General features: G+C 54.4%; 8 protein-coding genes across 8 annotated transcripts; 4 read left to right on the forward strand and 4 right to left on the reverse strand.

The window, feature by feature from the left end:
• Nucleotides 1-3,542: 3,542 nt before the first annotated feature.
• On the forward strand, nt 3,543-4,064 carry G6M90_00g067940 (uncharacterized protein; the record flags this gene model as incomplete). The annotated part of the gene is made up of 1 exon (XM_014685065.1): nt 3,543-4,064. The coding sequence occupies one exon, from the start codon at nt 3,543-3,545 to the stop codon at nt 4,062-4,064; it is 522 nt and encodes a 173-aa protein (XP_014540551.1).
• Nucleotides 4,065-6,196: 2,132 nt separating this feature from the next.
• set11_0 (Ribosomal lysine N-methyltransferase set11) lies at nt 6,197-7,368 on the reverse strand (the record flags this gene model as incomplete). Its single annotated transcript, XM_014685066.1, has 2 exons — nt 6,197-7,189; nt 7,249-7,368. The coding sequence occupies 2 exons, from the start codon at nt 7,366-7,368 to the stop codon at nt 6,197-6,199; spliced, it is 1,113 nt and encodes a 370-aa protein (XP_014540552.1).
• A 315-nt stretch (nt 7,369-7,683) lies between these two features.
• On the reverse strand, nt 7,684-8,773 carry G6M90_00g067960 (uncharacterized protein; the record flags this gene model as incomplete). The annotated part of the gene is made up of 2 exons (XM_014685067.1): nt 7,684-8,610; nt 8,672-8,773. The coding sequence occupies 2 exons, from the start codon at nt 8,771-8,773 to the stop codon at nt 7,684-7,686; spliced, it is 1,029 nt and encodes a 342-aa protein (XP_014540553.1).
• Nucleotides 8,774-9,864: 1,091 nt separating this feature from the next.
• On the forward strand, nt 9,865-11,277 carry G6M90_00g067970 (uncharacterized protein; the record flags this gene model as incomplete). The annotated part of the gene is made up of 1 exon (XM_014685068.1): nt 9,865-11,277. One exon carries the CDS (start codon nt 9,865-9,867, stop codon nt 11,275-11,277), a length of 1,413 nt encoding a protein of 470 aa, XP_014540554.1.
• A 114-nt stretch (nt 11,278-11,391) lies between these two features.
• On the reverse strand, nt 11,392-12,840 carry G6M90_00g067980 (uncharacterized protein; the record flags this gene model as incomplete). The annotated part of the gene is made up of 2 exons (XM_014685069.1): nt 11,392-12,336; nt 12,409-12,840. 2 exons carry the CDS (start codon nt 12,838-12,840, stop codon nt 11,392-11,394), a joined length of 1,377 nt encoding a protein of 458 aa, XP_014540555.1.
• Nucleotides 12,841-13,185: 345 nt separating this feature from the next.
• RRP3 (ATP-dependent rRNA helicase RRP3) lies at nt 13,186-14,683 on the forward strand (the record flags this gene model as incomplete). Its single annotated transcript, XM_014685070.1, has 2 exons — nt 13,186-13,371; nt 13,433-14,683. The coding sequence occupies 2 exons, from the start codon at nt 13,186-13,188 to the stop codon at nt 14,681-14,683; spliced, it is 1,437 nt and encodes a 478-aa protein (XP_014540556.1).
• A 715-nt stretch (nt 14,684-15,398) lies between these two features.
• Nucleotides 15,399-21,994, reverse strand: HIR3 (Histone transcription regulator 3; the record flags this gene model as incomplete). The annotated part of the gene is made up of 4 exons (XM_014685071.2): nt 15,399-17,502; nt 17,554-21,806; nt 21,862-21,936; nt 21,992-21,994. The coding sequence occupies 4 exons, from the start codon at nt 21,992-21,994 to the stop codon at nt 15,399-15,401; spliced, it is 6,435 nt and encodes a 2,144-aa protein (XP_014540557.2).
• A 620-nt stretch (nt 21,995-22,614) lies between these two features.
• G6M90_00g068010 (uncharacterized protein) lies at nt 22,615-24,927 on the forward strand (the record flags this gene model as incomplete). Its single annotated transcript, XM_014685072.1, has 5 exons — nt 22,615-22,637; nt 22,691-22,817; nt 22,865-22,995; nt 23,059-24,319; nt 24,385-24,927. 5 exons carry the CDS (start codon nt 22,615-22,617, stop codon nt 24,925-24,927), a joined length of 2,085 nt encoding a protein of 694 aa, XP_014540558.1.
• Between the last annotated feature and the right edge of the window lie 545 nt (nt 24,928-25,472).

Consider the following 25,472-nt stretch of genomic DNA (forward strand, 5'->3'; position numbering starts at 1 on the left):
GTCGCAGTATCCGCCGTGAGGAAGCACACAGGGACAGGACAGGACAGGACAGAGCAGAGCAGAACAGGACAGGACACACGGGTACTGCATGCATGGTGGCATCGTGCCCTCGCTTTGCGCTGACTCAGGCACGGTAGTCATCTTATTTTTAAGCATGGTATCTTCGCATGTCATAGCGGATGCCCCGACACATCTGGAACGTCGAAAGAAGACTCCGATCGACGATGCCCGTCTCGAGTATTTTTGTCCAGATTCGCGATTCACTCCAGAAATAGGACAACCACACCCCTGAAGACTATGCTCAGTTACGGAGTACTGCGTCGACATCAGGTAGCCTTGGGGGTCTGGCTCCTGGACCTGGACAGCTACAGCACCCAGGCCCCTCTGAAACAGTCACAAAATAAAGAAATGGAGGCACGGAAGAGTGCAGGGGTGGAGCAACTATGTACTAGGAGTGCCGGACCAGGGTTGAGGCTCGTTAAGGGTTTTAGGTTTTCTTCCGTCCAATACAGACAGTACTCACCCGATGGTGTCTGCTCGCGTCGTCAAAGCTGTCCCAGGCCGGTACCAGCAGTCAATAGCTTTTGCTCCCCATCGCAGTGGATCACCGTACGGTGTCTGAAGTGTCTAATGCTGCACGTCTGTCAAACTTCAGATGTGCTGGCGCAAGCATAAACTCCAATTGGTGTGACGGGGAACAGCAGTTCGAGGTCAGCGCTTGATGTACAAGCAATGTTTCAAGGTGGCTGCGGCGCCATCGCCAACCTCGTACACTGGCTACAGCTAGGGGGAACGTGTCGAGGCCCGGCAGGCAAGATTCGGCTCCGACAGAGCTTGATTACCCAGCTGGACGCGGATGCTCTCGACAGTGGCGGGCGGAATACGGAGAATTAGAGGGTGCTACCAAGCTTTTCAGCTTAGCCATGGGTTTGTCCGACTGGCCATGTCCGCATACTGCATTCCGCGTAGCCGGCTCGCGTCCAGCGAGAGCGCAGCCAGAGGGCACGGAAATCAAGGCCAAGCACCACGCGCTGGGGTTGATTGGGCCAACGTCGTCACAATCAGCCAGGGTAAAGGAGATTCTGTCGATAAGTTCGGCCGGCGGCCGAGGGCTACTCCCCACTGTGGATTTGTCTGCCTCCCGCGAGCAACCTTTTGACGCGACCGAGGGGAATTCTTTCTCTATACTCCGTACATACAGACGCTCTTGCCTGGAGTAGGAAAAGCAGGCCGACTGTTTGGGGGTCGACCCGAGGCGGACGCCCCGGAAGTACTGCAGGCCCATTTCCGATTCCACGCCGTTGATACCCTGTCGATTCGTTTTTGGACGGGGACAGCGACGGAAAGACTGCAGCATCTTGTTCTCCCGTGAGGCAGACAGCAAGGACGAGAGAGGCAGAGACACTCGACACGGCCATCACATCACATCGAACCAGCCAACTAACTACTTGCTATACCGATTGGATAACGGCGCCAAACAAAAGAAGAGGTACTTGTGGCTGCCACGACGATCTGCGGGCCGTCATACCCCGGCCCACTCACCCTTGAGGCAAGCCGAGCCTCGAGTCGTCTTTGAGAGTTCCTCCGCATGCACAGACAGCAAACTACAAAGTATGTACATGCTAGTATTGGCCTGTACAAAAGACTTTGTGTTCCGTCCACGCACATGGCCATACATGGACACACGGACACAGCACCACCCTTGGCTCTTACACTTGATGTGACACTCGCAGCGGCCCCCCCTGGTGTAACACTATCTGGGTAATGGGCATAATGCAACCAAACCGACAGGCCTGATTGCCTGACACATCTGACAACCGGAACGACCAGATGAATAGCGGATTGCGCATGGGGGCCGGCCTTTAGCTGCGCCAGTGGATGGAGCAGCTACCTATCTTCTCACACCAAGTTGACACATGCTACCTGGGCCTAAGACGCCAAGACGAAGCAAAATAGTACCCATGCTCCTGGGCTTGCCCTCTAGCACAGAGGCCGTAGAGGTTGACAAAAGGGTACGTGGCGGTCCTACTTCCACCCGTGATTACGGAGCTTGGCTATCCAACGGAGACGGCACCGTATAGGTGTCAACTGGATACTAGAGGAGAGAACACACGCCCCTGGTGCCCGTTCTTGGCCCTGCGGCCCTGTTCGTCATTCCCCCCCCGTCGCGCATTCGTCGCTTGCGTGATGCCCATCGGACGGGCATCGCGTCGTAAACGCCGTTCTGAAGGACCGTACGAATGTACGGATAGGTAAGAAAAAACATGGACGGTTATGGGGATGGGGGCACACATCACTAGCCCGGCGCCTCGTTGGCTTGTCTCCGCCGCTTAATAGACGCAGCCTTTTATTATTTCATGTATGTATTCTGGTTTGCCTCCTAGTCCGGATCAAGAGCGGGAGACCCATCCATACATGCTCTTGTTGTTGCTGAGCCCGTGGCTAGAAGTCAATAAGAAGGATTCGATCCCACCATCTCCCTGTCCCACTCAGGGTCCTCAGGTTGTAATAAGCTATTACTCGCCATAGCATCTTGCCCGCCATTTTCAAACCTTTGCACGTTTCCTGTCCAGCTGTCAGGGCTTGTTTCAATCTATTTCGAGACGGCGTACGACGTCGAGACGATTTAAAAAAAGAGACACGGGACCCACGCGGCGCATTGGCTCTCCGGGCAACATACTCGGTACATATATGCAGGAAGCGGACTTTTATTTTCACACACACAGACAGACACGGGCCGTTCGGGCACGATCACACAGAATCTCGTGCTCTTGTTGCCACCCTTCTCCGCGGAGAAAACAAGCTGTTTCTGCAAGACAAAATTTAAACTTCTTTTTCTTTGCAACTCTACGTTTCATTGACACCGTTGAACGGGTAATGCTCTGCCGTGTTACCTAGACTCTCTTGGGACGTCAATTCGACACATTTTTGGCCGGGCCTGCCTCTGTCGCCTCGCTACGGCCGCTTCTGCCACCACTGACTGCCGTGCTACCAAAAGTCAAGAACGAGGGCCGGGCATCACAGAGACCATCATGGTATCTGTTGGTTCTTTTCACTCTCGGTCGGGCTCATCCGCCCAGCTGGATACGGGCGACGTCCATGTGTGTCATATCTGTCTAAAACAGTTCAGTCGAAGTAAGTCTACCTTTAAGCCTATTTTCCCGCCCTTCTTGCGCTGCTACCACTACGAACATTCTCCACAAGCTTAACCACTGCGCTGGGACGACTCAATGTGCTAATGTATGTGCCTTGCTTTTTTCGGGGGAGCAGGAGACCTGAGGGAACGCCATAGACGGCGGTGTGAAAAGTCGATTGGCAAGATTATACCGACCAAGAAGCGGTCTTGCGAGCGGTGTATATCGTTTAAAGTCAAATGCGGCTACGAGAAGCCCTCTTGTAGGTTCAACTCTTGTCGCAACAAACGACCTAGGCTGCCGTAGTCTCTGTCTGGTTCTTGGGCTCGGTACTGACGACATGTTCCAGGCAGCAGGTGTGTAAACCGCTCCGTGCCTTGCGAGTACAAATTAGAACCTCGCGTAAAGATGCCCCTCAACCCAGCATTCGGGCTGGGTCCCAATCCCGCCTTCTCCGGGTCGATGGACGTCTTCTCGGTGCAGCAAAACCACGCAGCAGAACTGGACGCCGTAGACCAGCAGCACAGTTCGTCGTCGTCACTAGCCGCGCCCGACATGGCATTCGACCTCTCCTCCTCGTCAGCCTCCACAGACGCCCTGGACACGACGCTGGACCTCGTGGGACAAGGCTTCTACGCGGGCAACGAGTATTACCAGCACTGGTCGCACCAGGACGGCAGCAGCAACGGGCAGAGCTCGCCCTGGGACGCCACGACGGTATGGTCTGACGGGTCGTCAAGCATTCCCGATCCCGTGATGCTCGACGAAGTGGTCATGGACTCGGGCTGGACGCAGAATATGCTCGATCCTACAATGTGTATGGACACATATGGGGAGCACAGCATGGCGTATTACAGCCAAGGCATGCAGCAGGTGCAGTACGGCCGGTCGGGGAAGCGCCACGGCAAGGCGACTTCAATATCGTATTGAGCGTCGCACGGGAATCAAGGTGCGCCAAGGATGCACGACCCTTTGCGCCAGCAACCCACCCCGGTCGAAACAGGAGATCGTCCGTGTCGGACCAATAGCCCCAGGAAGCCTTTCGACTGGGCAGCCACTGCTGGGGAATGCATGATATTCCACGGGTGATGCCGAAACAGACCAAAAACAAGACGACTAAAAAAAGAATCAAGAAAAGGGGAGAGAGAGGGGCGGGGGGGAAACGTGAGGATTCTGGGACAGGGATATATTGACAAGAAGGTGTCTCAACTACAAAAACGTTCTTTTTTTTTTCTTTTAAAAAAAACAAACAAGCGCAGTACCAAACGCAACCGATTTTCAAGGCTGGTTGTGTGAACAAGGTTTTCCATGGCCCGCAGCTCGTCCATGCCAGATTTCGGTAGTCGGTGAAGCAGGCAAGGGTGAGCATGAGCATGAGCATGAAGCATGAGCAGACTCGACCTTGGACGCGGGCTTCCCCTCCATTGTGGGCCAAGTCTCCCACGGAGACGGGGCCTACAACCATATTCGGGCTCTCTTTCCCAGAGAGTGTTTGGCTTAGGTTACGCTGCATGGGCCGATGGCTCAATGTTGCCTTTTGTTGCTCCTTCGCCCTCTTGGCCTTTGGGTCTGGTCCCATTGCTGCGATGCTGGGGGATTGTGGCAGTACACGTGTTTGGTGGAACTTGGGGGGAGGGGGGGGATTATTGGGCTCGCGCATTCCAAGGGCTGGAGGTGCATCTGATAGTACAGTCATTTGACGATGGGTTTTTGCTTTTCTTTTTGCACGTTTTGTATCGCGGGCTTTGGGGGAAACATGGAAAATGGACCGACAGCACAGTATAACAAATAAACAGGATAGAGGAGTTTTAGAGTAGATGAAAATGAATTGGTACGCATGCCCGAGTCAGTTTTGCTTTATGCGATGGCTATTCTATCCGGGATATGCTACGGAGTACATACTTGTCGTTTATATCGGGCGTCGAGTATCACGGCCCCTTCCTTGCCTTGCCTTGGGTGGACATGGCATGGCATGAGAGGAAGATTGTCTCGTGTCGGCTTGGACAAGACCTGTAGACTGCTTGCTTGCTTGCTGGGTGTGTGTGTGTGTATTTCGCATTGGGGACACGCCGATTGATGCCGCGCTGCCACGGGGCGTGTGGTGCGGCGCGGCGTAAGCAGACCATCGCCAAGCAAGCAGCCACTCATGTCGTCGGCCGGCCGGTGTCGTCACATACTGTCTTGACTCTTGATTGACTGGCCTGACCTTGGCGGTCATCTTGGCCCCTTTGCCGTCGCCGTCTTACATTGTGTATTTGCGTTTTTGCGAATCAGTGCCCTTTCTGATCTCTGGGATATGGTCCGGCTAGTCCGGAGGTTTGGCTGACCGCCAGTTTTTTTTTATGGCTGACGTGGACGCTGCGTGCTGGGGCGAGGGGATTTGAAATCTGCTGAAACTAGGTATTTATGTGATGCCGCTTGCTCTGATGGTTGGGGGATGAGGACGTGTTGGGTTTGTGGGCAGCGATGGTACTTGGTTCGAGCTGGGAATGGGCGATGCGTCAATGGTCTCTTGTTGACATGGTGCGTTGCCTGTCGTTTTGGCGCGGCGATTGCCCGCTGGAGAGTCGTGCGTTGCGTGTTCGTTGGTGAGTAAGCGGTGACTGTGAATATCTGTAGGCCGCGGTGTGTATAGTTGGCGTTGAGTGACACGTCGGCGTCAATGCCGTGCCCGGTCGACGAAATGCTGGACACGGCCGTGTCCACTGTCCATGTTTCAATGTTTGCATGACTTGCGGATCCAGGGCAGAGAAGCATTGCCTCATGCTCGAATAGCACGCATGGTTGGTTGAGAAGCTTGGCTGCCGGTTTTGATGCCGTCCGCCCTCCTGGATGGCGGCGAGCACCAATGACGTCCCCGCTGACCTGGGACAACGACGCTTTGAATAGGTGTCCAAAAGCTAATGATAGGAGTAGTACTCCGTACACGTATCGAGATTTGAGATTTAGTTTCTGGGCACATGCAAACTGCAGCCTGTCATGGGTTGGCGGGGATGCCCCCTGCTCTCCCTACCCCCCCGGTGGTCGATCCAAAAAATGACACATTGATGCCGGAGGGCGAGCTAGCTGGGAACCCCCCGGATGGCTCGTTTGACCAGAGCTTCTATCTGGTCCCAGCGTCTTCGCAGAGTTGCGCGCTGGGCGTCGTCTCCGACTGTGACGGCTCGAATGGCGCTCTTGACGTCGCGTATCTCGTCCAGGAAGCGTGTCAAGACGGCCGCAAGCACGCGCTCTTTCTGAGGCTTGCCCTGCCGTCCTCCATTCGCCGCCCTCTGCGGCAGCTCGCCGGGAAAGTGACGCGCCAGGATATCCAGCGCGCCGTCGGGCAGATGCCACTGCTCGCCCGGCCCAACAACACACTCGTCAAAGCCCCGGGCCCGAAGCTCCGCCTGCTGCTCCGCGTCCAGCCCCGACAGGACAAAGGCGCCGAGATCAACCGTATCCCACGGGTTGTCGTCGAGCAGGAACCCGTACTCGGCCAGCAAGAAGTCGTTGGAGTGCTCGCCGTAGGAGAGGAAGACCTCGTCGCCCCTCGCGCAGGCCAGCGTCGCTGTCACCGTGTACGCCTCGGGCGAGAAGGCCACGGCGCACCCCGGCACGCCCGCGTGGTTGAACATGTCGGCCACGGGCAGCAGCGCGAGCCGGTCCTCCCACGGGTACCCCAGCGTGGCGTCGGTCTCGTGGTAAAAGGCCCGCGTGCCGACGACGAACCAGCAGCGCAGGTAGGCGTCCCGCGCGACGCCGGGGAAGCCCTCGTGGAAGGCGGCCCAGTCGCGCTCCAGCGCCGTCTCCTGCCGGGCCACGAGCCTCCGCGCCTCCGCGGGCAGCAGGTCCCGGAGCCGGGGGTGCCAGAAGAGGGGCGTCGTCGCGGCGAAGCTCTGCAGCGAGGGCATGGCGTCTCTGCGGAGGGCCGTCTCGGCGTCGCTGCCGGCCGCGAGCTGTGCGGCCAGCAGGCCGTGGATGGACGCCGACGGCAGTCTGGAGGAGATGGAGGCGGGCACCGAGTCGAGCCTGAGGATGGCCCCGGCGGGAATCGTCATGAGCACCTGGCCTGCCTGTGGGAAGCGGATTAGACGGCCGCGCTGGGAGGCTTGACGGTGTGCGCAGACGGAACCTTGATTGACCGCGTTGCCACGGCGCCGATTCCACGGCCGGGCATCTGCTGCGGCGCGATGCCGTCGAGCTCGACGCCCCGGGTGCGTGCCCAGCTGATCAGGGGCCCGAGGCTTTCCATTTCCACACGCTGTCGCTGGGACAATCTCGGCGCTGGTAGGGTCGAGGTTGGATGCGAGGTGCAGACCGGGACGGGACGGGAGCAAGAAACTCTAGAGTCTAGAGTCTAGAGTCTACACACGCGCGAGTTGCAAGACTCGCGCCAATTGGCCAATCGTTGGCCCGCATCGCATCGGCTCGTTGGCGAGATTGGCGAAAGTGGGGATGCGGGACCGTCCCGAGATTCATCAACCCCATCAACGACTCGCGATTTCAGCCTCATTTACCAACAAGACTACATACACAGCAGCACCCCATTCGGCGACACCGACTGCATCTACTTGGCAGCGACGGCAGCAATCTCATTCACAGGCGCCAGCGGCCTCCCTGTCCGAAAAAAGGCCCGCAGGTTCTCCAAACACTCCCTCTCTCCCCTCCTAAACGCCTCCGTCGTCACGGCCCCCATGTGCGGCTGGCAAATGACCCTGTCGCTGGTCCTAAAGTAGTCGTTGATGTCCGGCTCGTTGACAAACACATCCAGCCCCGCGCGCGTGATCTTGCCGCTCTCCAGCCCCTGGATGAGCGCCTCCTCGTCCACAATGGCACCACGCGCCGTGTTGACCAGAAAGGCGCCGTCCCTCATCAGCCCGACCTCCCTGTGGGAAATGAGATTCGTCGTGGCCTCAGTCAGCGGACAGTTGACGGACACCACGTCCGACTCGGACAGGAGCCGCTCGAGCGTGGGGCAGTAGGTCGCGGCGTGCCTGGCCTCCTCGGCGGGCGCCAGCCGGCGGCGGCTGTAGTACCGCACGGGCATGTTGAAGGCCGCCGCCTTGCGGGCGAGGTGCTTGCCGATGGTGCCCATGCCGACGATGCCCAGGGTCGAGCCGGACGGGTCGCGCGCGGGCACGAGGCCGGCCTTCCACGAGCCCGACCGGGCGCCTCGCTCGGCGCGGTGCGCGTCCCGGAGCACCGCCAGCGTCAGGAACATGGCCATGTCGGCCGTCGCCTCGGCCACGGCGTCGCGCGTGTTGCAGAACCACATGCCGCTGCGCGTCATCCAGTCGACGTCGAACTCGTCGTGGCCCGCCGACGCCGACGCGATGATCTTGCAGCTGGGCGCCAGCGGGCCCAGGAGCTCCTCGTCAAACGGCTCGAACTCGCTGGTCCCCACGCGGATGATGAAGGCGTCTATCGGGCCGTTCTGCGCCACGTCCTGCGGTAGTTTGGCGAGTGCTTCCTGGCGGTTTTGAGCGTCGAGGACCTGCGCATGTTAGGACGTGCAGTCTTGCCTTGGCTCTGTTCGAACAAGGGACAAGGTGTACGGAATACTCAAACTCGTGCTGGTAGTCGGCGACAAAGTCTTGGATGTGGTACTCTCTGGACCCCATGATGACCAGCCGAGGCTTTCTGGTTGCAGGTGCCATGGTTGGCTGCTGTTGTGAAGAATGCACGACAGGGAGACAAACACATGGGTAATGTGTGATGTTTCCAAGTAACTGGCACGGCAGAGCGGTGCGGCCTCACTGCAGGTTGACGGAAGCCGTGTAGAGCATCTGTGTTTGCTGACGCGAGGGGAAGATGCGCCTCCGAGCCGGCCGTGGCTCATGATGGTGGGGACGGGACGCAGACCCCCACCTGCCGCATGTAACAAGTGGTTATAGAATCTCTTTATCGGATTGTTTGGATGGAAAGTGCAAAACATACCAGCTGCGTAGGCCATGCCACCATTTGGACCTTAGTCGAGTATATCGCGGCAAAGGTAATTGAACTGCTAGAAAAACACTCACCTGGACTTGACTTCGGGCCTGCAAATACACCCCGACGCAAGAAGCAGGTCTCCATTCCGGGGGTCCGACGAATCACGGATCCATCCGGCCCCGATATCGCCGGTGTCGTGACAATCTTGGCGTCCGCCGACCACCGGCCTGTGACGCGGCCAATTGATGGTGCTCCGTGTACCTCATTAGTTCACACTAGCCTAAGTCAAGGAGGCGAGGGCTTAGTGGCCGCAGCCTCTTGTCCGTTCGCACAAGCGCTGCATGTAAAAGACGGAAATTCTCCGTTCTGTCCATCACTGGTTTCGACGACGGCTCCGAAAGAATGAGAATAAGCCCAACATATCGTCACCACCATCTCTTCCTCAATCGGGACGATCCGTGCACAACCCCTGTCTACATCTTCTTCATCTCCCTGAAACTTATCTCTCGATACCTTGATGTCGACATCTGCCTGTGTGCTCCGTATCGCTTCTCCACATCCCACCGGTGACGAGCCGGCGCCCGAAACCGGCATGCTTGTAAGCTGTTGCATACGTGATGCATCATGAGCCGACATGTCGCGTGTATCATCGGCTGCGTCCGCGTATAAAGAGGCTGGGATCCCACTCCGAGTGCCTCCACCTGTCATCCAGATACCTGAACCAATGGACCAACTCACATACAAAACACAAACTGATACCACCGCCGCCTTGCATGAGCAACAAACCCCAGCTGCATAAGCACAAGCACCCGTAATCATGCCCGCCAATGTTATCCAAGACTCCTTCGTGGACCCGGACGACCTTCGAACATGCTTCACCCTGGCCATGTCGTCCATGTACAAATCCGAAGTCCCCCTTTACGGGGATCTCGTCCGCATCGTCTCCGACGTCAACCAGGAGACGCTACAGTCACGCCTCGATCCAAAAATACTCTCAATGCGCTACGGCGACGCCCTCGGCCCCTCGCCCAGGATCGACATTGAGCGCCACGGCGCAATTCGTCTCGGCACCGCCCGCGAGCTACACACCGTCAGACGCATCTTGGCCATCATCGGCCTGCACCCCGTCGGCTACTACGACCTCACGGCCGCCGGACTCCCCATGCACGCCACCTGTTTCCGACCAAAAACAAGAGAATCCCTGGCCAAAAACCCCTTCAGACTATTCGTCTCGGTCCTCCGACCAGAGCTCATCGAGGACGCCGCCGCCTCGGACCTCGCCCTAGACCTCCTCTCCAGTCGAAACATCTTCACCCCAGAACTCACGTCCCTCCTCGACAGGGCCGATTCGCAAAACGGCCGCCTCACACCCGCCCAGGGCACGCGCTTCGTCGCCGCCGCCATGGAGTCATTCAGGTGGCACGGCACCGCGGCCGCCTCCCCCCACGACTACGCGGCGCTCAGGGCGGCGCACCCCGTCCTCGCCGACGTGGCATGCTTTCCCTCCGCCCACGTGAACCACCTGACGCCCCGGACGCTGGACATTGCCTCCACCCAGGAGGCCATGAGGCGGGCGGGCCTGGAGGTCAAGGCCCGGATCGAGGGCCCCCCGGCGCGGAGATGCCCCATCCTGCTGCGCCAGACGAGCTTCCTGGCCGTCGAGGAGCCGGTCCGCTTCGCCGCCGACAACGGGGATGCGCGGGCCTCGCACAGAGCCAGGTTCGGCGAGGTCGAGGAGCGCGGCGCGGCCGTCACCCCCCGCGGGCGAAGGCTGTACGACGCGCTGCTGGACGAGGCCATGGCCACGGCGGGCGCGCGAGCGTCCCCGGAGGCGCTGGACGACGCGGCGGCGAGGGTGTTTGCCAGGTACCCCGATACGTGGGAGGACCTGAGGGCGCAGGACCTGGTGTACTTTGCGTACCGCGTCAGGGGCAGGCCGGCGGCGGTGGAACGCGCGGCGTACACGGTCGACGAGCTTGTGCGGCTGGGCGTCGTGGAAGCGAGCCCGATTACGTACGAGGACTTTTTGCCCCTGTCCGCCGCGGGCATCTTCCAGTCGAATCTGGGTGCCGGGCCGGCGCGGGCGTTGGATGCCGAGATGGATGTCGAGGGCCTGCAGGCCGTGCTTGGTGTTGGGCTGGGCGACGCGGATGATTTGTATCGCCGCCTTCGGGACGCCAGTGTCGACGAGTGCGCTGCGCAGCTTGGCGTAGAGATTTCCCTGGGGTAGGTGCTGCGAGAGATGGTGTGATTAGCAGTCACGGCGAGCAGAGTCGGGTCGAGTCTTGCAACCAAGACTGTGGAAATGAGATGATCATGCAGCTAGATACGTATATGTACATAATTAGTCGCGCCCGATTTCTTCCCTCTCGTCCTCCCACGCCCCGTCCTCCTCCATTTGCTCATTCGCCTTGAACTCGGCATCGCCCGCCAAGCCCTCGCTGTCAAAGTCGTCAAAGTCCACGTCGCTGTAATTCTCGTCCTCGTCTTCTTCCTCTTCCTCGCCGTCCCCGTCGCCAGATTTCTTCTTCCTGGCCTCCTTTTCGGCCTTTTTCTTCTCCACATTAGCCTTTTGCTCTTTTCGGCGGGCCTCCTTCTCCTGCCTTCTCTTCTCCCATCGCTTCTCAAGTTCCCGAATCTCTTCGCGGCTCTTGTGCACGTACTCGTGCCACATGATCTTGCCGGCGCACAGTCCCTCTTCAACCTTGGTCAGTCGTAGGCGCATGCGGGGGCCCAGCTCGACGAGTTTGACGGCTCTTCGCTCCACGTTTTCTACTTCCTCTTCAGGTTCTTGGCCGGCTTGTTCGGCAGCCAGACGGGCTTTTGTTGACAATACTTTTCTGGGGGCGTTGTCGACAACTTCGACTTCCGCGTCCGTGTCGATCTCGCTGCCACTGGTAGCGTCCGTCATGTATCCGTCCCCTGTTTCACCCCCAATCATGTAGTCGGCAATGTCTTCGAGCTTGCCGAGGTTGGGCATGCGCCCCTGCCTGCTTGACTTGGTTGTCATTAACTTTTCAGCGGCCTTGATTCGTCGCAGAGGTTTCGACACGGTGGTAGACTTTGTCGTGATGGCGTAGTGTCTGAAATTCACGATGAAGGTCCCGTCATCTTCCTCGGACTTTTCGCGATTCAGGAGGAGGACACGTCGGATTGTCTTGAGGGGGGTCTGTTGGGGATTAATGGGGGGGAAGAGGGATTGGAAGACGGTGGTGGCGAGAGATTCGAGATGTTTGGGGACCTTGGACTTGGAGTCGGCACCTGGTGAGGTGAAGTTGTTCATGACAAGCTATACAAATTTTTTACCCCAAGTTAGCGATTTTTGCATTCCGCGCACGGGAATACGAGTAACTAAACGTACCAGCGGGGGCGTCAAGAATTCTTTCCCACCACCTCTGGGGTGTTTCTGAACCCTCTGAACATCTCTGCAAAGCGAATACTTTTCAACGCGGAAATGCATTGTCGGACCTCGCGGCGCAAGCGCCATCCTCAAGTTGGTGTTGCCCGTCTCTGAGCGGGAAAACAGCATCAGATGAGTAACACCAAGAGGCCCGCACATGACAACGTAGTCCTTCAACTTGTTCCCCCTTCGCTCCTTCAACCGACTGGCCGTACCGGGTTCCATGACTTTGCGCACATCGGCGGCCAACTGGCTGATGCTGGGACCGACCTCACCCGCGCCGATCCTGATGACCATGCTCTTGGGATCGCGAGCAGTGGCATGGCCCGCTGCGGCTGTCTCCGGATTGTTGGCACCAACATGCGTTCTCTTCTTTGTTCGTCTTCGCGCCATGATTGTTGGCTTGTGACAGAGGACTGAGGTTTAGTCAGTGACAAGCTGAGGCTGAAATATATGATTCGTGATAGAAATGAAGGTTTCGCAGACAAAAAAAATTGAGTGGGGAAACTGACGATAAGAAGCGAATTGTCTCGTTTGGGCCAATCCACATGCACGATAAGCACGGCCCCGCTGAAATTTTCCCGTCTACCCTGTCACACAAAAAATGGGCATGGCCAGAGGCTGTCCTCTATATAACCAACCCATCACATTATTCAACAGTCAATTCTTTTGCCGATTGATTGAGCGGCCCTGGTACCTCCGCTTTGTCTCTGTTGGTCGCAAGAACTTTTGACAGCCATGGGCGATATCAAAAGGAGAAAGGTTGCTCATGGCGCTCAGAACAACCGCCATGTGCCCATGAGCAGTCCCCCACGAGCTCCGTCTTCAGAACCCGAGGCTTCGAGTGATCAAGAAGAATCAGCAACTCTTGATGAAGCTGCTGCAGAGGAATCCGATACTCAACCCAAGACTTTCAAAGAGCTGGTAAGCATAGCAGATGCCCTTGTCCTAGGCCTCTGCTCTCGTTCAATGCTCACCAATCTAGGGAATCGTCGACTCGTTATGCGAAGCCTGTGAATCTCTCAACTACAAATTCCCGACCCCCATCCAAGAAAAGTCCATCCCCGTCGCCTTGCAGGATCGTGATATTATCGGTCTCGCCGAAACTGGTAGCGGAAAGACGGCTGCATTCGCGCTTCCAATTTTGCAAGCTCTCCTCGACAAACCTCAGCCATTATTCGGCCTCGTCCTCGCCCCGACCCGAGAACTGGCGCATCAAATTGGCCAGGCATTCGAAGCTCTGGGGTCATCAATATCACTACGATGTGCCGTTATTGTCGGCGGCTTAGACATGGTCCCCCAAGCCGTTGCGCTTGGAAAGAAGCCGCACATCATCGTCGCCACCCCTGGACGACTGGTGGACCACCTCGAAAAGACAAAGGGATTCTCACTACGCACACTGAAGTACCTGGTTATGGACGAAGCCGACCGTCTGCTAGACATGGACTTTGGTCCCGCGATTGACAAGCTGCTCAAATTCATCCCGCGCGAACGACGGACCTACCTCTTCTCCGCGACACTCAGTTCCAAAGTCGAAAGCCTGCAGCGGGCCAGTTTGCGAGACCCCGTTCGCGTCAGCGTCAGCAGCAACAAGTACCAAACTGTGTCAACGCTTCTGCAGAACCTGCTCGTCGTCCCACAGAAGCGCAAGGACACGTATCTCATCTACCTAGTCAACGAATTCGCCGGCAAGTCCACCATCGTCTTCACACGCACCGTGTGGGAAACCCAAAGACTCGCAATCCTGCTCCGCACTCTCGGGTTCGGCGCCATTCCTCTGCACGGCCAGCTCTCGCAATCTTCTCGCCTCGGCGCCCTCAACAAATTCCGCTCCGGAACCCGCGACATCCTCGTTGCCACCGATGTTGCGGCCCGTGGTCTGGACATTTCCAAAGTCGACGTCGTCCTCAATTACGACCTGCCGCAGGACTCGAAAACCTACATCCACAGAGTCGGCCGAACGGCGCGAGCGGGCAAGTCCGGTATCGCAATCAGCTTGGTGACGCAGTACGACATCGAAATATTCCAGCGCATCGAGGCCGCGCTGGGCAAGAAGCTGGACATTTACCCCACCGAGAAGGAGGAAGTCCTGGCGTTCCAGCACCGCGTCGAAGAGGCGCAAAGGGAGGCGAGAATCGAAATGAAGAGCCTGTCCGAGAAAAAGGACAGGAGGGGCAAGGGAATCAAGGGCACTGGCAAGAGGCATCGCGACGATATGGACAAAGAAGAGGGTTAGAATCGCTAGCCACGTAATACCATAGTTTAACATATTGCTCCCATGCGCAGTAGAAATCATGTATGGCCCATTAAGTGCGTGGATGCATACAATAAGTAGCAGCTTCAGGGATCCCGGCGGTGCACTGATCCATGATTAATCGTCTTCCAACTACACATTCTTTCAACCCCAGAAATGGCCCTCACTTAAAGAATAAGAAAGCTCTTTATTTCTTTTAAAGTTGAGTTAAAGGGAAGCCTGGTAGGTAGAGCGCCGGCGAACTCAATACATGCGAGAAGCTATCACACATTCGGTGAGGCATGTCCTTGGTTTTCAGGCCGTTTGGCCTGTTCTACGAAGCTGGCAATATTCATATTCCGAACAACAACTCCGGTATTTACATAGCCTAGTATCATCCCCTACGATGCGGCATGCTGCCAGTTTACAACGCCATCCAGCCCCTGTCATCTACTAGGCTATGAGTTCTCGCGATCCTGGTTCCTAAACACACTGCTACACTGCGTTATTCCATCTCGCAGTTTGGGAGCAAGTCAAAAAATCCATACACCTACGTTGGACCAATAATGCGCATTCATGAAATGAGTTCATTATACAATATTTCCCAACCTAGCAGCGCCGCTTGTCCCGAATATAAAAATACATATCACAAGTTCGCACACCTGTCCCGTGCGCAATATCCTATATCCTCTGAACGCAATTCAAGGCATGCTCCGCCTTAGTCCTCTTCTTCCTCGGCCTCCTCCTCTTCTTCTTCTCCTTCTTCAGCTTCCTCCTCATCATTCCCTTCCTCGTCTTCTTCCTCTTCTGCATCGCCCTCTTCCTCCTCGGCTTCCTCCTCGGCTTCCTCGTCTACTTCTTCGCCACCCTCCTCCTCTTCATCATCATCTTCTTCACCCTCACCCTCAATCTCTTCTATACCGGCCATCTCTGTATCCTCATTGTCTTCCTCTTCTTCCTCTACCTCCTCTTCGGCTTCTTCCTGCTCGCCTTCCTCTTCCTCGGGATCTTCCTCATCCACCTCCTGTTCAACTTCTATTTCCTCACCCTCATCTCCTTCGTCTTCCTCCTCTTCTGCCTCTAGTTCTTCAACTTCAATTTCCTCGCCACCCTCCTCCTCCTCCTCCTCCTCCTCCTCGTCGTCGGGCTCCTCTTCATCTTCCTCGGCGTCTTCGCTGTCCGCTTCGTCCCCACTCGATTCAGACCTTCGAAGATTGGGGAACAAGAGTCCGGGAGGCACATCGTCATCATACCCTTCCGGCACGTCACTAAGATCACTCTCGTCATCGGCAGAATCATGGATACTACCAGGATGATCATCTTCATCCTTGTCCTCCAATCGGGAGTCACCATGTTCCTCGTCCTCGACTGCTTCTTCATTGTCCTCTCCTTCACCCATTTCTTCGTCAACATCTTCGCCAGCCTCTCGACGTACCTGAGCATCTGGCCCTTCATCTTCATCGTCGCTATGAGCCATACTGCCATGTCTAGCAGGTGTCTGACTACCACGCTTCGTGCTTGACATGCTTCCAACCCGACTCTTAGTTGTAACAGATTTTGGTGCTTCCATAGCACGCACGACAGCTTGCTCTGCCTTTCGTAAAATCTCGGGCCGACGCACACCGGCCAGTCTCCTCGCTCGGGGAATAGCCTCTGCTTTATCAGTCTCCATTGGCGTAGCGGATCCAGCTGCGCTGTCCCCTCCGCTTGGTGGATTAAGCAGATTACTGAGTGAGCTCTTTGGCTTCTGCTCAACTTGGGCTACGGCCTCTAATTGAGCTGCGACTTCCTTGGCGTGGTTGCGCTCTTCTATGATTCTCCCCGGTTCCAGCCCTGGAAGAGTTCCGGCAACGTCCACATAGATTGTCGTGTAACAATCATTGATGAGATCGTCAATAGGTGCGACCTTCATTAGGTTTCCGTTGAGCTTCTTGACTTCAATGGCCTCCTTCATGCATTCAAAGGCTGTGTTTGGAGCTCCATCACCACCAGACCAATCGGTGATTCTCTCGCTCATGATTTCAAACTCTTCATTCGACATGTGCTTGAATGCTTCATCGGTGGTGACTGGCACCTTGTACGCTGCACGCAACAGCTTCACGTACTCAGTGCAGCTATACTGCCATAAGTCTGCAAAATGGTAAAAGTCCGCACCCTTTTTGCGAAGTCGTCTCAAAAGAAGTTCCAGATTTGTTCGGTCCGACATGATAACCAGAAGCTTTGTCATGAAGCGAACATATTGCTCAGTAAAGACGTGGTGACGACCAGGCCGCTCAGCATCACACTTCCACACATTCATTACCATTGTTTTAGTGAACATGTTTTCCTTCAAAATGGCAAATGCGGCCTTGGCTTCTACAGTGCCGTCGCTGTCCGCTGCAATGTGCCTCTCGTCAAAGAGAATCTTGGCATGGCGCATGACGATTCGATGTTGCCAGTTAGACTTATCCTTTTCACGAAGCTTAGTCAAGTTGCGGATAATGTACTCTTCCCAGTCTTCCGGTTCAGAGAAAGATGCGAAATGGTCATTCGGATTTACAACAATGCCGAATGGCTGTTCAGCCAGAAGCGACGCGGCTTCTGCTGCGGGAATATCCCCACGATCAACAAGTTTGTGCAGGATAGAGACCAACTTATAATGCGGCTCTAGAATCGGGTCGCTGTTCTTACTCTTCCTGGCACTTTGCGCTACCTCAATCGATGTTTTCAGCGTATCCAGTACCATCGCCATGGTAATGGGGCTCTTTTGGTCGCTGCTGTCAAGTCCATCCCGGGGTGTTTGATACATTTTCCAGAGGCATTTTCCAAGCATGTACGGATTCCTACTGCGTGTTAGTCGTTGAGTTCTACTATTGAATCGGGGGTTTACGCACTTCCAGTTGAGCGGTTTCCTTGCCATCGCCTTTCGAAACAACCCAGCGGCAAACTTCCAAACTTTGTACTGTGACATTTGATCGTGCAGAATCCTCTTGAAGGTTCCGGCACCCATGTCTTCAATGAAGAATCGTTCTTGATCTGAATGCTGGAAGGGCTCCATGGCAAATGGCTCTCGACTGGAAGAGTAAAGCCTCATGCCAAATTTGTGGTATAGATCGTGCAGCGGATCGCTATCGGTAGCAGTTACGCGTTCGTGTCGAGAATGCGACAAAGCTAGGGTATAGCAGTGAATTGCGTTTCGCTGGAATTTGACCAGCTCCGGCCGATCTTTGTTCATCTTGTCTGCCGTCCACAAAACGGATTCGTCTAGCTCATAGTCGAAACACTCTGCCAGTCGAAACCAGGCATCCCATCTGTCAGCAGTAAACTGCAGTTGCAATCTCAAAAAAGTAGCTCCGATTCGGAGATCATCTGTAGCCCCAGGAGTCTGCCGGCGGTTCAAATCTACACCTTTGAATTTGGTCAGGGCAATCATTCCCAACAAGAAGAACCAGCCATGTTTAGCAAGAGCGCCTTCTGGAATGTTGACGGTCACTGCGTCGACAAATACTTTGCCGGCAAGAGCCTGGTATAGTCTTAGCGGATGAATTGGCTTTTTCAGCATTTCCGTGAAATTGCGCAGGTTATGAATCATCTGCGGTGTAGATTTGGTCTGTCCGATGGTTTGCTGCATGTGTTCAATGGTGGTTTTCAGATCTGATTTAAGCAAATCTTTCATAGTCATGCGATTTGCAAGAATCATAATCTTCTCAACCAGTTGCATGGCCTGTCGCTTCTCAAGTTTCTCATATGGGCAGCCATGATCTTGCACCTCCCAGACGCCTACACCAAGTTTCAGGCCATATAAATCATAAAGAACCTGTTCCAGATGATCCTCCCAGGCCTCAATTTTTTTCAACCTGAGGAGTTCTATGCGCATCACCTTGAGGAAGATCTTGTTTGAGGCCTTGCAGAATTTGCGGAGACCAAGTACTCTATGAATGGCGGCGAGATAGTCCGCCACATCGTTCTCCAGCATAGCCGACTTCTTTTGTGATAGTCCGGCTTTGAACATTGTAAACAGGAGGCACCAGGTGCGGACCTGAATATCTCGCAGTTTGTTGATTAGGGCCATAAATGTGTTGTTACTCGTAGGCAGGCTGGTGATGCCCAGTCGAGATTCGTCCTCACAAAGAGCAACAACGTGAAGAAATGAGCACATTTTCGCAATGGCGGCTAAGCTCGATTTCAAATGCTCGTCATCAATGATGTCAAAAGATGTGCCATCATTCAATGACATGGACAGAGCCTGAATAACAAGTTCATCCAAAGATTTCAGAGTTCGCATAAACAAGTGTTTCCGTGAATCATCTGGCATCTTGGCAGACGTCTCCCCTTCTAGGTCGTTGACCACCATTTCGATACTTTTGAGAAGACATGAAAACCGCTTTGTGGGATAGTTAATGGCTTCGTATGCATCGCCCAGACGCGACCACAAGAATAGTCGCAACTCCGTACTACTGCTGGTCAGGAATTTCCACACGTCTCTCATGCCTTGGGTAGCATTCTCCGATATTGGCTTTCGGTTGATAGTTAAATCTTCGGAGTCGTCAAATACAACTTCCCTTCCGCCGCTATCCTCTTCACTCTTGTCCTGTTCATCGCGTCCCGGTACCACATCATCACTCTTTTTATCGTTTTGATCGGTCTTGCTGTGGATGTTGATTGGGTCGTGTTTATCCACGTCATCGTTTGTTCCGTCGTCATCCACTTTCTCTGCCGCCAAGCTACTTGGCTTCTCTTCAAATACATAGACTGAAGTTGGATTTAGAACGGGTTCAAGTGTCTCAATGACTAATAATGGATCTTTCATTTCATCTTGAAAAAGTCCCAGAAAGAAGTCCATCGTATTCAATTTCGAAAGTTCTCGATCTGCAGCAGCCGGAGAGATCACAGGCATAACAATGTTGTTAGGCAAGATGATTGCCTCTACGTCCTCAGCAGCCAAGAAGTCACGAAGGGAAGTCCATAGCAGAAGAATATGGTCCCGGACGGGGCTCTCGGTTAGAGATGATACCATTACCGATGCCCAGATGAATCTGACACAAAGAGGGTCTTTGTGCGACAAGTCTAGCAGGTGGAGATAGGTTGACATTGCGTTGAGCCACCTATCGAGCCGGTACTTGGTTTCCATCCGTGTAGCAAAATCGACGGCGCTGTTAGGGTTCGTGATGCGTTCATAAATATCGATGTGCAGCTCGAAAATCATGGGTAGAATGCATTTAAGGTCGGCCAACTCCTCCCTAGAGACCATAGGCTCGTTCAATATATCGTTAATTCGTGTGTACAAAACCGTGTCGATCCTGTTGAGCATCTGTACAACGGCAAGTTTCATAGCATCAGACCATTTTGAAGCTGAATAACTGGCGCTGACAGCGCGAACCCATTCAAATGCAATGTCGTCGCTTGCCATCCAGTCCGATTCATTTACAACCATTTCTGAGAACTTCCTGAGACCCTGGGCCTCATCAAATGAAGGAATGTCGTCATGGTCCTGCGAGCCCGATTTGGCATGTTCGAGAAAAGATGACAAGCCCAGCGTGGCCTGTTCGTTCTTGTTCAGGAGAACTTGCGCCACGTCTTCATTGAAAGTTGAGATGACGCCGTGTAGATCTCTCGCGCATTTGTGGCTCAACTTTGGGGGTCTGCTTTCAGTGAAACAAGAGTCCAAAAGTTCCTGCAGACAATTCAAGGTCGGGTGATCCTCTACTCCAATGTTTTCTAGTATATTCTTTGTGAGTTGAAACAGGTTGCGGTCTGCTTCTTGATATGGCTGAATTTGTGCCGAGATTAAGCTGACGGAATCAGTTGTTTCTTCGGTTAAAGCTGTTTCTGTGCGCCGGCGGACGCGTTTGCTCCTCTTCTCGGCTGCATTTTCATCATCCACGCCTTCAGGCAACCCCGCGATCGATTGGGACCGCTTTCGCGTCGAATCCGAGGTAGATCTTTCTTTCGGGTCTTGGTCAGGTTCCTTTGGAAGCTCCTTGGACGCTTCTTTTGGAGGGTTGGGGGGATTGTCCTCTTTTGTGTCCGGTTTGGCCTTGGTGTTGGCTCTAGAGCCTTGTCTAGTTGATCTTCGTACTACGGGAGATCCTTCAACAGTCGGTTTGACTTTTTCTTCAGCCTTGGGTTTGGGCTCTGGTTTTTTGTCTGCCTCTGGTTCCGGCTCGGATGCAATTTCAGGCTCAACTTCAGCTTCCGTAATCATCTTTATATCCTCTTGCGCCGCATCCAGAACTGAACGGCAAGCTTTCAAAGCTCCCCTGGTGTCTTGAATACACTTCATCAGTTCTATTCCGAGTTCGGACCATGACTTAACCGGCTCGATCGAATTTTCGGTCGCGTGCGCGAGAGAGAGGACCTGTCCACTACTTGGATCGTCCGTAGCCTCGTCGACTTCGGGACTAGACGGTGGGGGGGTCAAAACGGCAACGGGATCAGAGAGAAACGGAATCGGGTCTAGGTGACGTTTTAAAAGACCAGGCATTTCTCTCTTCAACCAAGGCGCCATGATGGGATGCGATAGCGCCATGTCATCATTAAGAACTTGTAGGTACTCTTTTAGTTGTTGGCCGGCAAAGCCTTCTGCAAGAGACGGAGGATTAACCTCTATGATAGCAGGGTCATCGTCAAGTTCAATCGCAGACTCCAGGCAATATCGCTTCACACGACCAGAATTCAAAGAACTTGCGAAACGGGCCATCTTTCTCCAGAGCTCCGGATCCGACGGGTCTTGGTCAAGGGCGGCTGTCCAGTTCTCAAGGACTTGGTCGCTATTGTCGCTCCCGTACTTGATACGTAATTTCTTATTCCATTCTGGGTCTGCCTCAAACTTGTCTTTCAACTTGTCCAGAAAAAACTGACCATAGTTCTTGTAAGACATGTACAAGGCTTGGGCGAGGCTTGCTGCAACTCCGTCCGCTCCGCCGGCATCCATGCCCAAGGCAGATGAGAAGGAGTCGACAGCAGAAGCTTCGGGTCGGCCATCGGCTTGTCGCTCCGCGCGTTCATAGTCGGTCTTTGCTTCGCGGTATTCGAATATCTCGCATTTGAAGAGTTCTTGATACGCAGCATCGGCTGCGTCTCGCGACTTCAGGCCCTGAGCATGGAGTTTGAGGGCAGCCTGGAACCGTTGCAGAGCTTTATCGACCTAGTATATGCATCAGTACATGGCTGACATATTGTGAGGGAGTTGCGCGGCATACATGCAATTCCTTCGTTGTATCGATTTGCTCATCTTCGTTTTCTTCGGGTTCGAGATTGATCGCCTGGAAGGCGGGCTGAAAGAGTGGCATTAGCTAGAGGTTATATTGCATCCACATTGAAGAAATTTACCATTATCGCGGTATTTTTTAGATGACTATGATGACGCTGTTGTTCAAAATGGCCTTAGTTGTGGCACAGAGGGGTCATTGTTGGGGTTGTGATAGCAGTCGGGGTGAAGCATCCAAAAGCTAGATGGCCAAATGCTTAATTGCTTGCCATCGCGTCGCGCCAGTCTCCTACCTAGTACTTACGTATCCCTGTCACTGAACTAGCGTGTGGCGCTCTCTGGCGACCAAGCGTGATTGGCTGTCTGACTGGCATGTGGCTCGACTCTGGGTTTTGCCAAACCACGTGCAATTGTGGCGCGGTTCAGGGCCAGTGGCTTGAATTGGATGGGGATGTGGCTTGAATGCTCCAGTGTGGGCAGATTGGCGGCTCAGAGCTTCAAGCGACCGGCCACACTGCATATCCTGCATCATCCCGCTCTCGTCCCTTTCCCCCTGCTCAAACGCCTTGCAGTTGCTTGAGCTCCGCGCATTCCAACGGCGACGATCGACTGCACTCAAATACGATTTCTGTGTCGACAATAATTGGCAGACGCGCAGCCGGCGGTCCATCAGCCACCTTGACGTCTCCCGCCGATACGCCAGCGGCAGTGCCTGAAATCGGGCTCTCAGGAGCTTCCCGCAGCCATGGTCGCCCCAGCTGTGCCAGAGTATGGGATGGAATATAACTCATTGACGATGGCGGATTCTAATATGACTTTAGGGTTACTGAGGAGGTCCTCCACGAGTCGATTGATGCCAGAACCGAATCCCTTCTTGCCTTGCGAGAGCTTGGGCCGCCTGACCTGGTACATCTCCTGAAGCAAGGTGTGCGCAATACAGGAAAGCAGGTATGCAGCTCATGAGATTTCGTATGGTTAATATCTAACATGTCTAGACTGGTATTTACCATCATGTCACCGGTGTCGATGCGTCCTCGTCCGCCAGTCTTGCAGCCTACATCAACACGCTCACGTACAAGGACAACGGCCCCAATGCCACTTCAAAGATTGTAGAGGGCGTATACTGGTGCGTTGAGGTTATTATGAGTTGTGTGATGGCGTAGTAACTTACCTGTGTGTATTATTGTAGCTGCTACAATGCGTTTTCCCGATTGGACATGCGCGTGCACGTGTCCATTCCCGGTACCGTCGAGAGCTATTGCGTCGACGAGCGAGGAGAGAAGCGAAAGGCGTCAGACGAGCTGTGGCTGGAGACATATCTCTGCAGCGTCTTGCGAGCATACTCCTACGCGGATGACGGCAGTGGTGACACGATTCGAAAGATTATGGGCGTAAGGAGATTCAACCCCGTGACCAACACCGAGACAGAGCAACGCTTTCTCAATGCGGCAGAACAACTTTTCTTCAGAGGCTGGCAGCTGGGATCTGATTCCGTGGTCCAAGTTCCCACAAATGTTTCTAACCACCTCACCACGGGACTTCTCAAATACCTTGAAACGACCGGCCGATACGCATCGGGCATCAACCTGTTCGAAAAGCTTCGCACGCAGAGCATCGAGGTGTCATCACTGTTGTCAAAAGTCATGTTCATGGGTCACGAGGAGGTTTCCGGCGTCAAGAACTTGTATCAGTCCTTACAGGAGACACCCATGGATTACGTCATGCTCGACACACAAGCGGAATTTTTGCTCAAGAAGGCACAGACAGCCGAAACGCCGGAAGCAAGAGAAGAGAGATTAAAGATGGCGCTTGGCTGTGCAGATCGCAGTACCGTTGCCGCTCCAAGCGAATTTGGCACATGGGCACGGCTGGCACAGGTCTATGTTGCTATGGAGGACTGGGAGAACGCGCTTACCACGTTAAACTCATGCCCAATGTTTACTTATCAGGACAAGGATACCCCTATCATGCCCGAGCCGAGAGATGTCCATCTGCCAACGCTCCCCGAGACACGACTCGATGAGATCGACAGCGAACCGGAATCCAGATTTTCAGAACAAGTCGACGCCAGTTTGCTGGGGCTTCGCGCTGCGAGTTACCGTGGCACTTTCAAGCAGGCATATAACATTCTAACAGAAATGACGGCCAAGATTGGCTGGGATCAGTTGCTCAAGATTCGCAGCAATGTGTTTGTCATGGAGGATGAGTACCGAACGGAGAAACAAGAAGCATCACACTCTGGCCCCTCGAAACGAAACGCCAGCATAGATGGCCTCCGAGGCACTCCCGATCCTATAACGAATGGTGAAGGTGAAACGGGGGAAGAAGATGACGAAAAGTCGAGTGAGAGGGAACCTGCCAAAGAGATGGCGACCAACGGCGAGACCAACAGCGTCGAGAAGCCGCCTCACGCCATTGATCCAAAAGAGGTAAAGGGTGATTCCGACCACGTAAGTTGTACTATTATGCCATGCGCTCCCCAACATGACCAACTTTTGGTAACATCTCGGCGTAGAGCACTCCGGATGAAGAGCACCTATCAAAGCTTAATACCAAGCGTCTTTGTGAAAGATGGCTGGACAGCCTATTCATGGTTCTGTATGAAGACCTGCGTGTGTACACCATCTGGCGGACACAAATGGCCCAATACCGGGCGCAGCAAATGCAGTATAAGAAGTCGGCAGAAGAGTGGGAAATCCTCGGGGCCCTTGCCGAACGTCTGCAACATTTTGACGAAGCTGTCGAGGCCTATCGAGCGTGTCTCTCGCTGCGATTCAGCCCCAAGTCCCTTGCTGGTGTGCTGAGGGTTTTTCAAAAGACCAAAAACACGAGGGATACTGTAGCAGCAGTCATCAGGCTGGTAACGTGGCAGTACCGATGGTACAGCGAGTTTAGCCCTGAACTGCTGCACACTATTCGGACTCTGATTGAAGATGAGGGAGCGGTCAAGGTCAGAAGCATCATTCAGGCGACCAGTCTGCCCCAGACCGTGCTAGACTTGACGCACCACTACGCGGCATTATGTGCTACGTTTCGCAGCAGCGGAACTGATGGTTAGACACGCCAACGGGCGGACGATGGAAAGGGGAACAGCAATCAAAGGATGAAAAGATGGGGGTAATGTAATGTTTTTTTTTCTTTTGCAGGCACCTGTAGCTCCAGGGTCACTCTAGCTTGTTGTGCATAGAGGCGTCGATTGGAGGTGGTGGACGGATTCAATACAAGCTTCCATGACTCTTCTGTACATGGATACGTATCGTTATATGTGTTTATAATTCAGATGTGAGGACTGTAGATATGAGCCGTATTGCGTCAATGGAGACAGAAATTAAGGTATAAACTTTGCAGACATGGAGCCTGCATCTCTCACTTGGGTGTAGTTTTGGCGGTCGGTTTTAGTGGCGGGGTTTGTTTGGTGCTCGGCGGGTGCGGGGCAGGCCGACAGCTCCAACGACGTCAAAATAAATTTCCAAGTTGGAGCATCGAGCATCGAGCATCAGCCTCAAACCATTCAACGTCTTCCAGACCTCCATCAGTAGTATTCGTTAGAACCGTCCCACTTGGAACCAGCGAATCTGCCCTCCGGCCGCAATCATATCAGAG

The sequence above is a fragment of the Metarhizium brunneum genome, chromosome 4 (genome assembly GCF_013426205.1).
Source record: "Metarhizium brunneum chromosome 4, complete sequence".
Lineage (NCBI taxonomy): Eukaryota > Fungi > Ascomycota > Sordariomycetes > Hypocreales > Clavicipitaceae > Metarhizium > Metarhizium brunneum.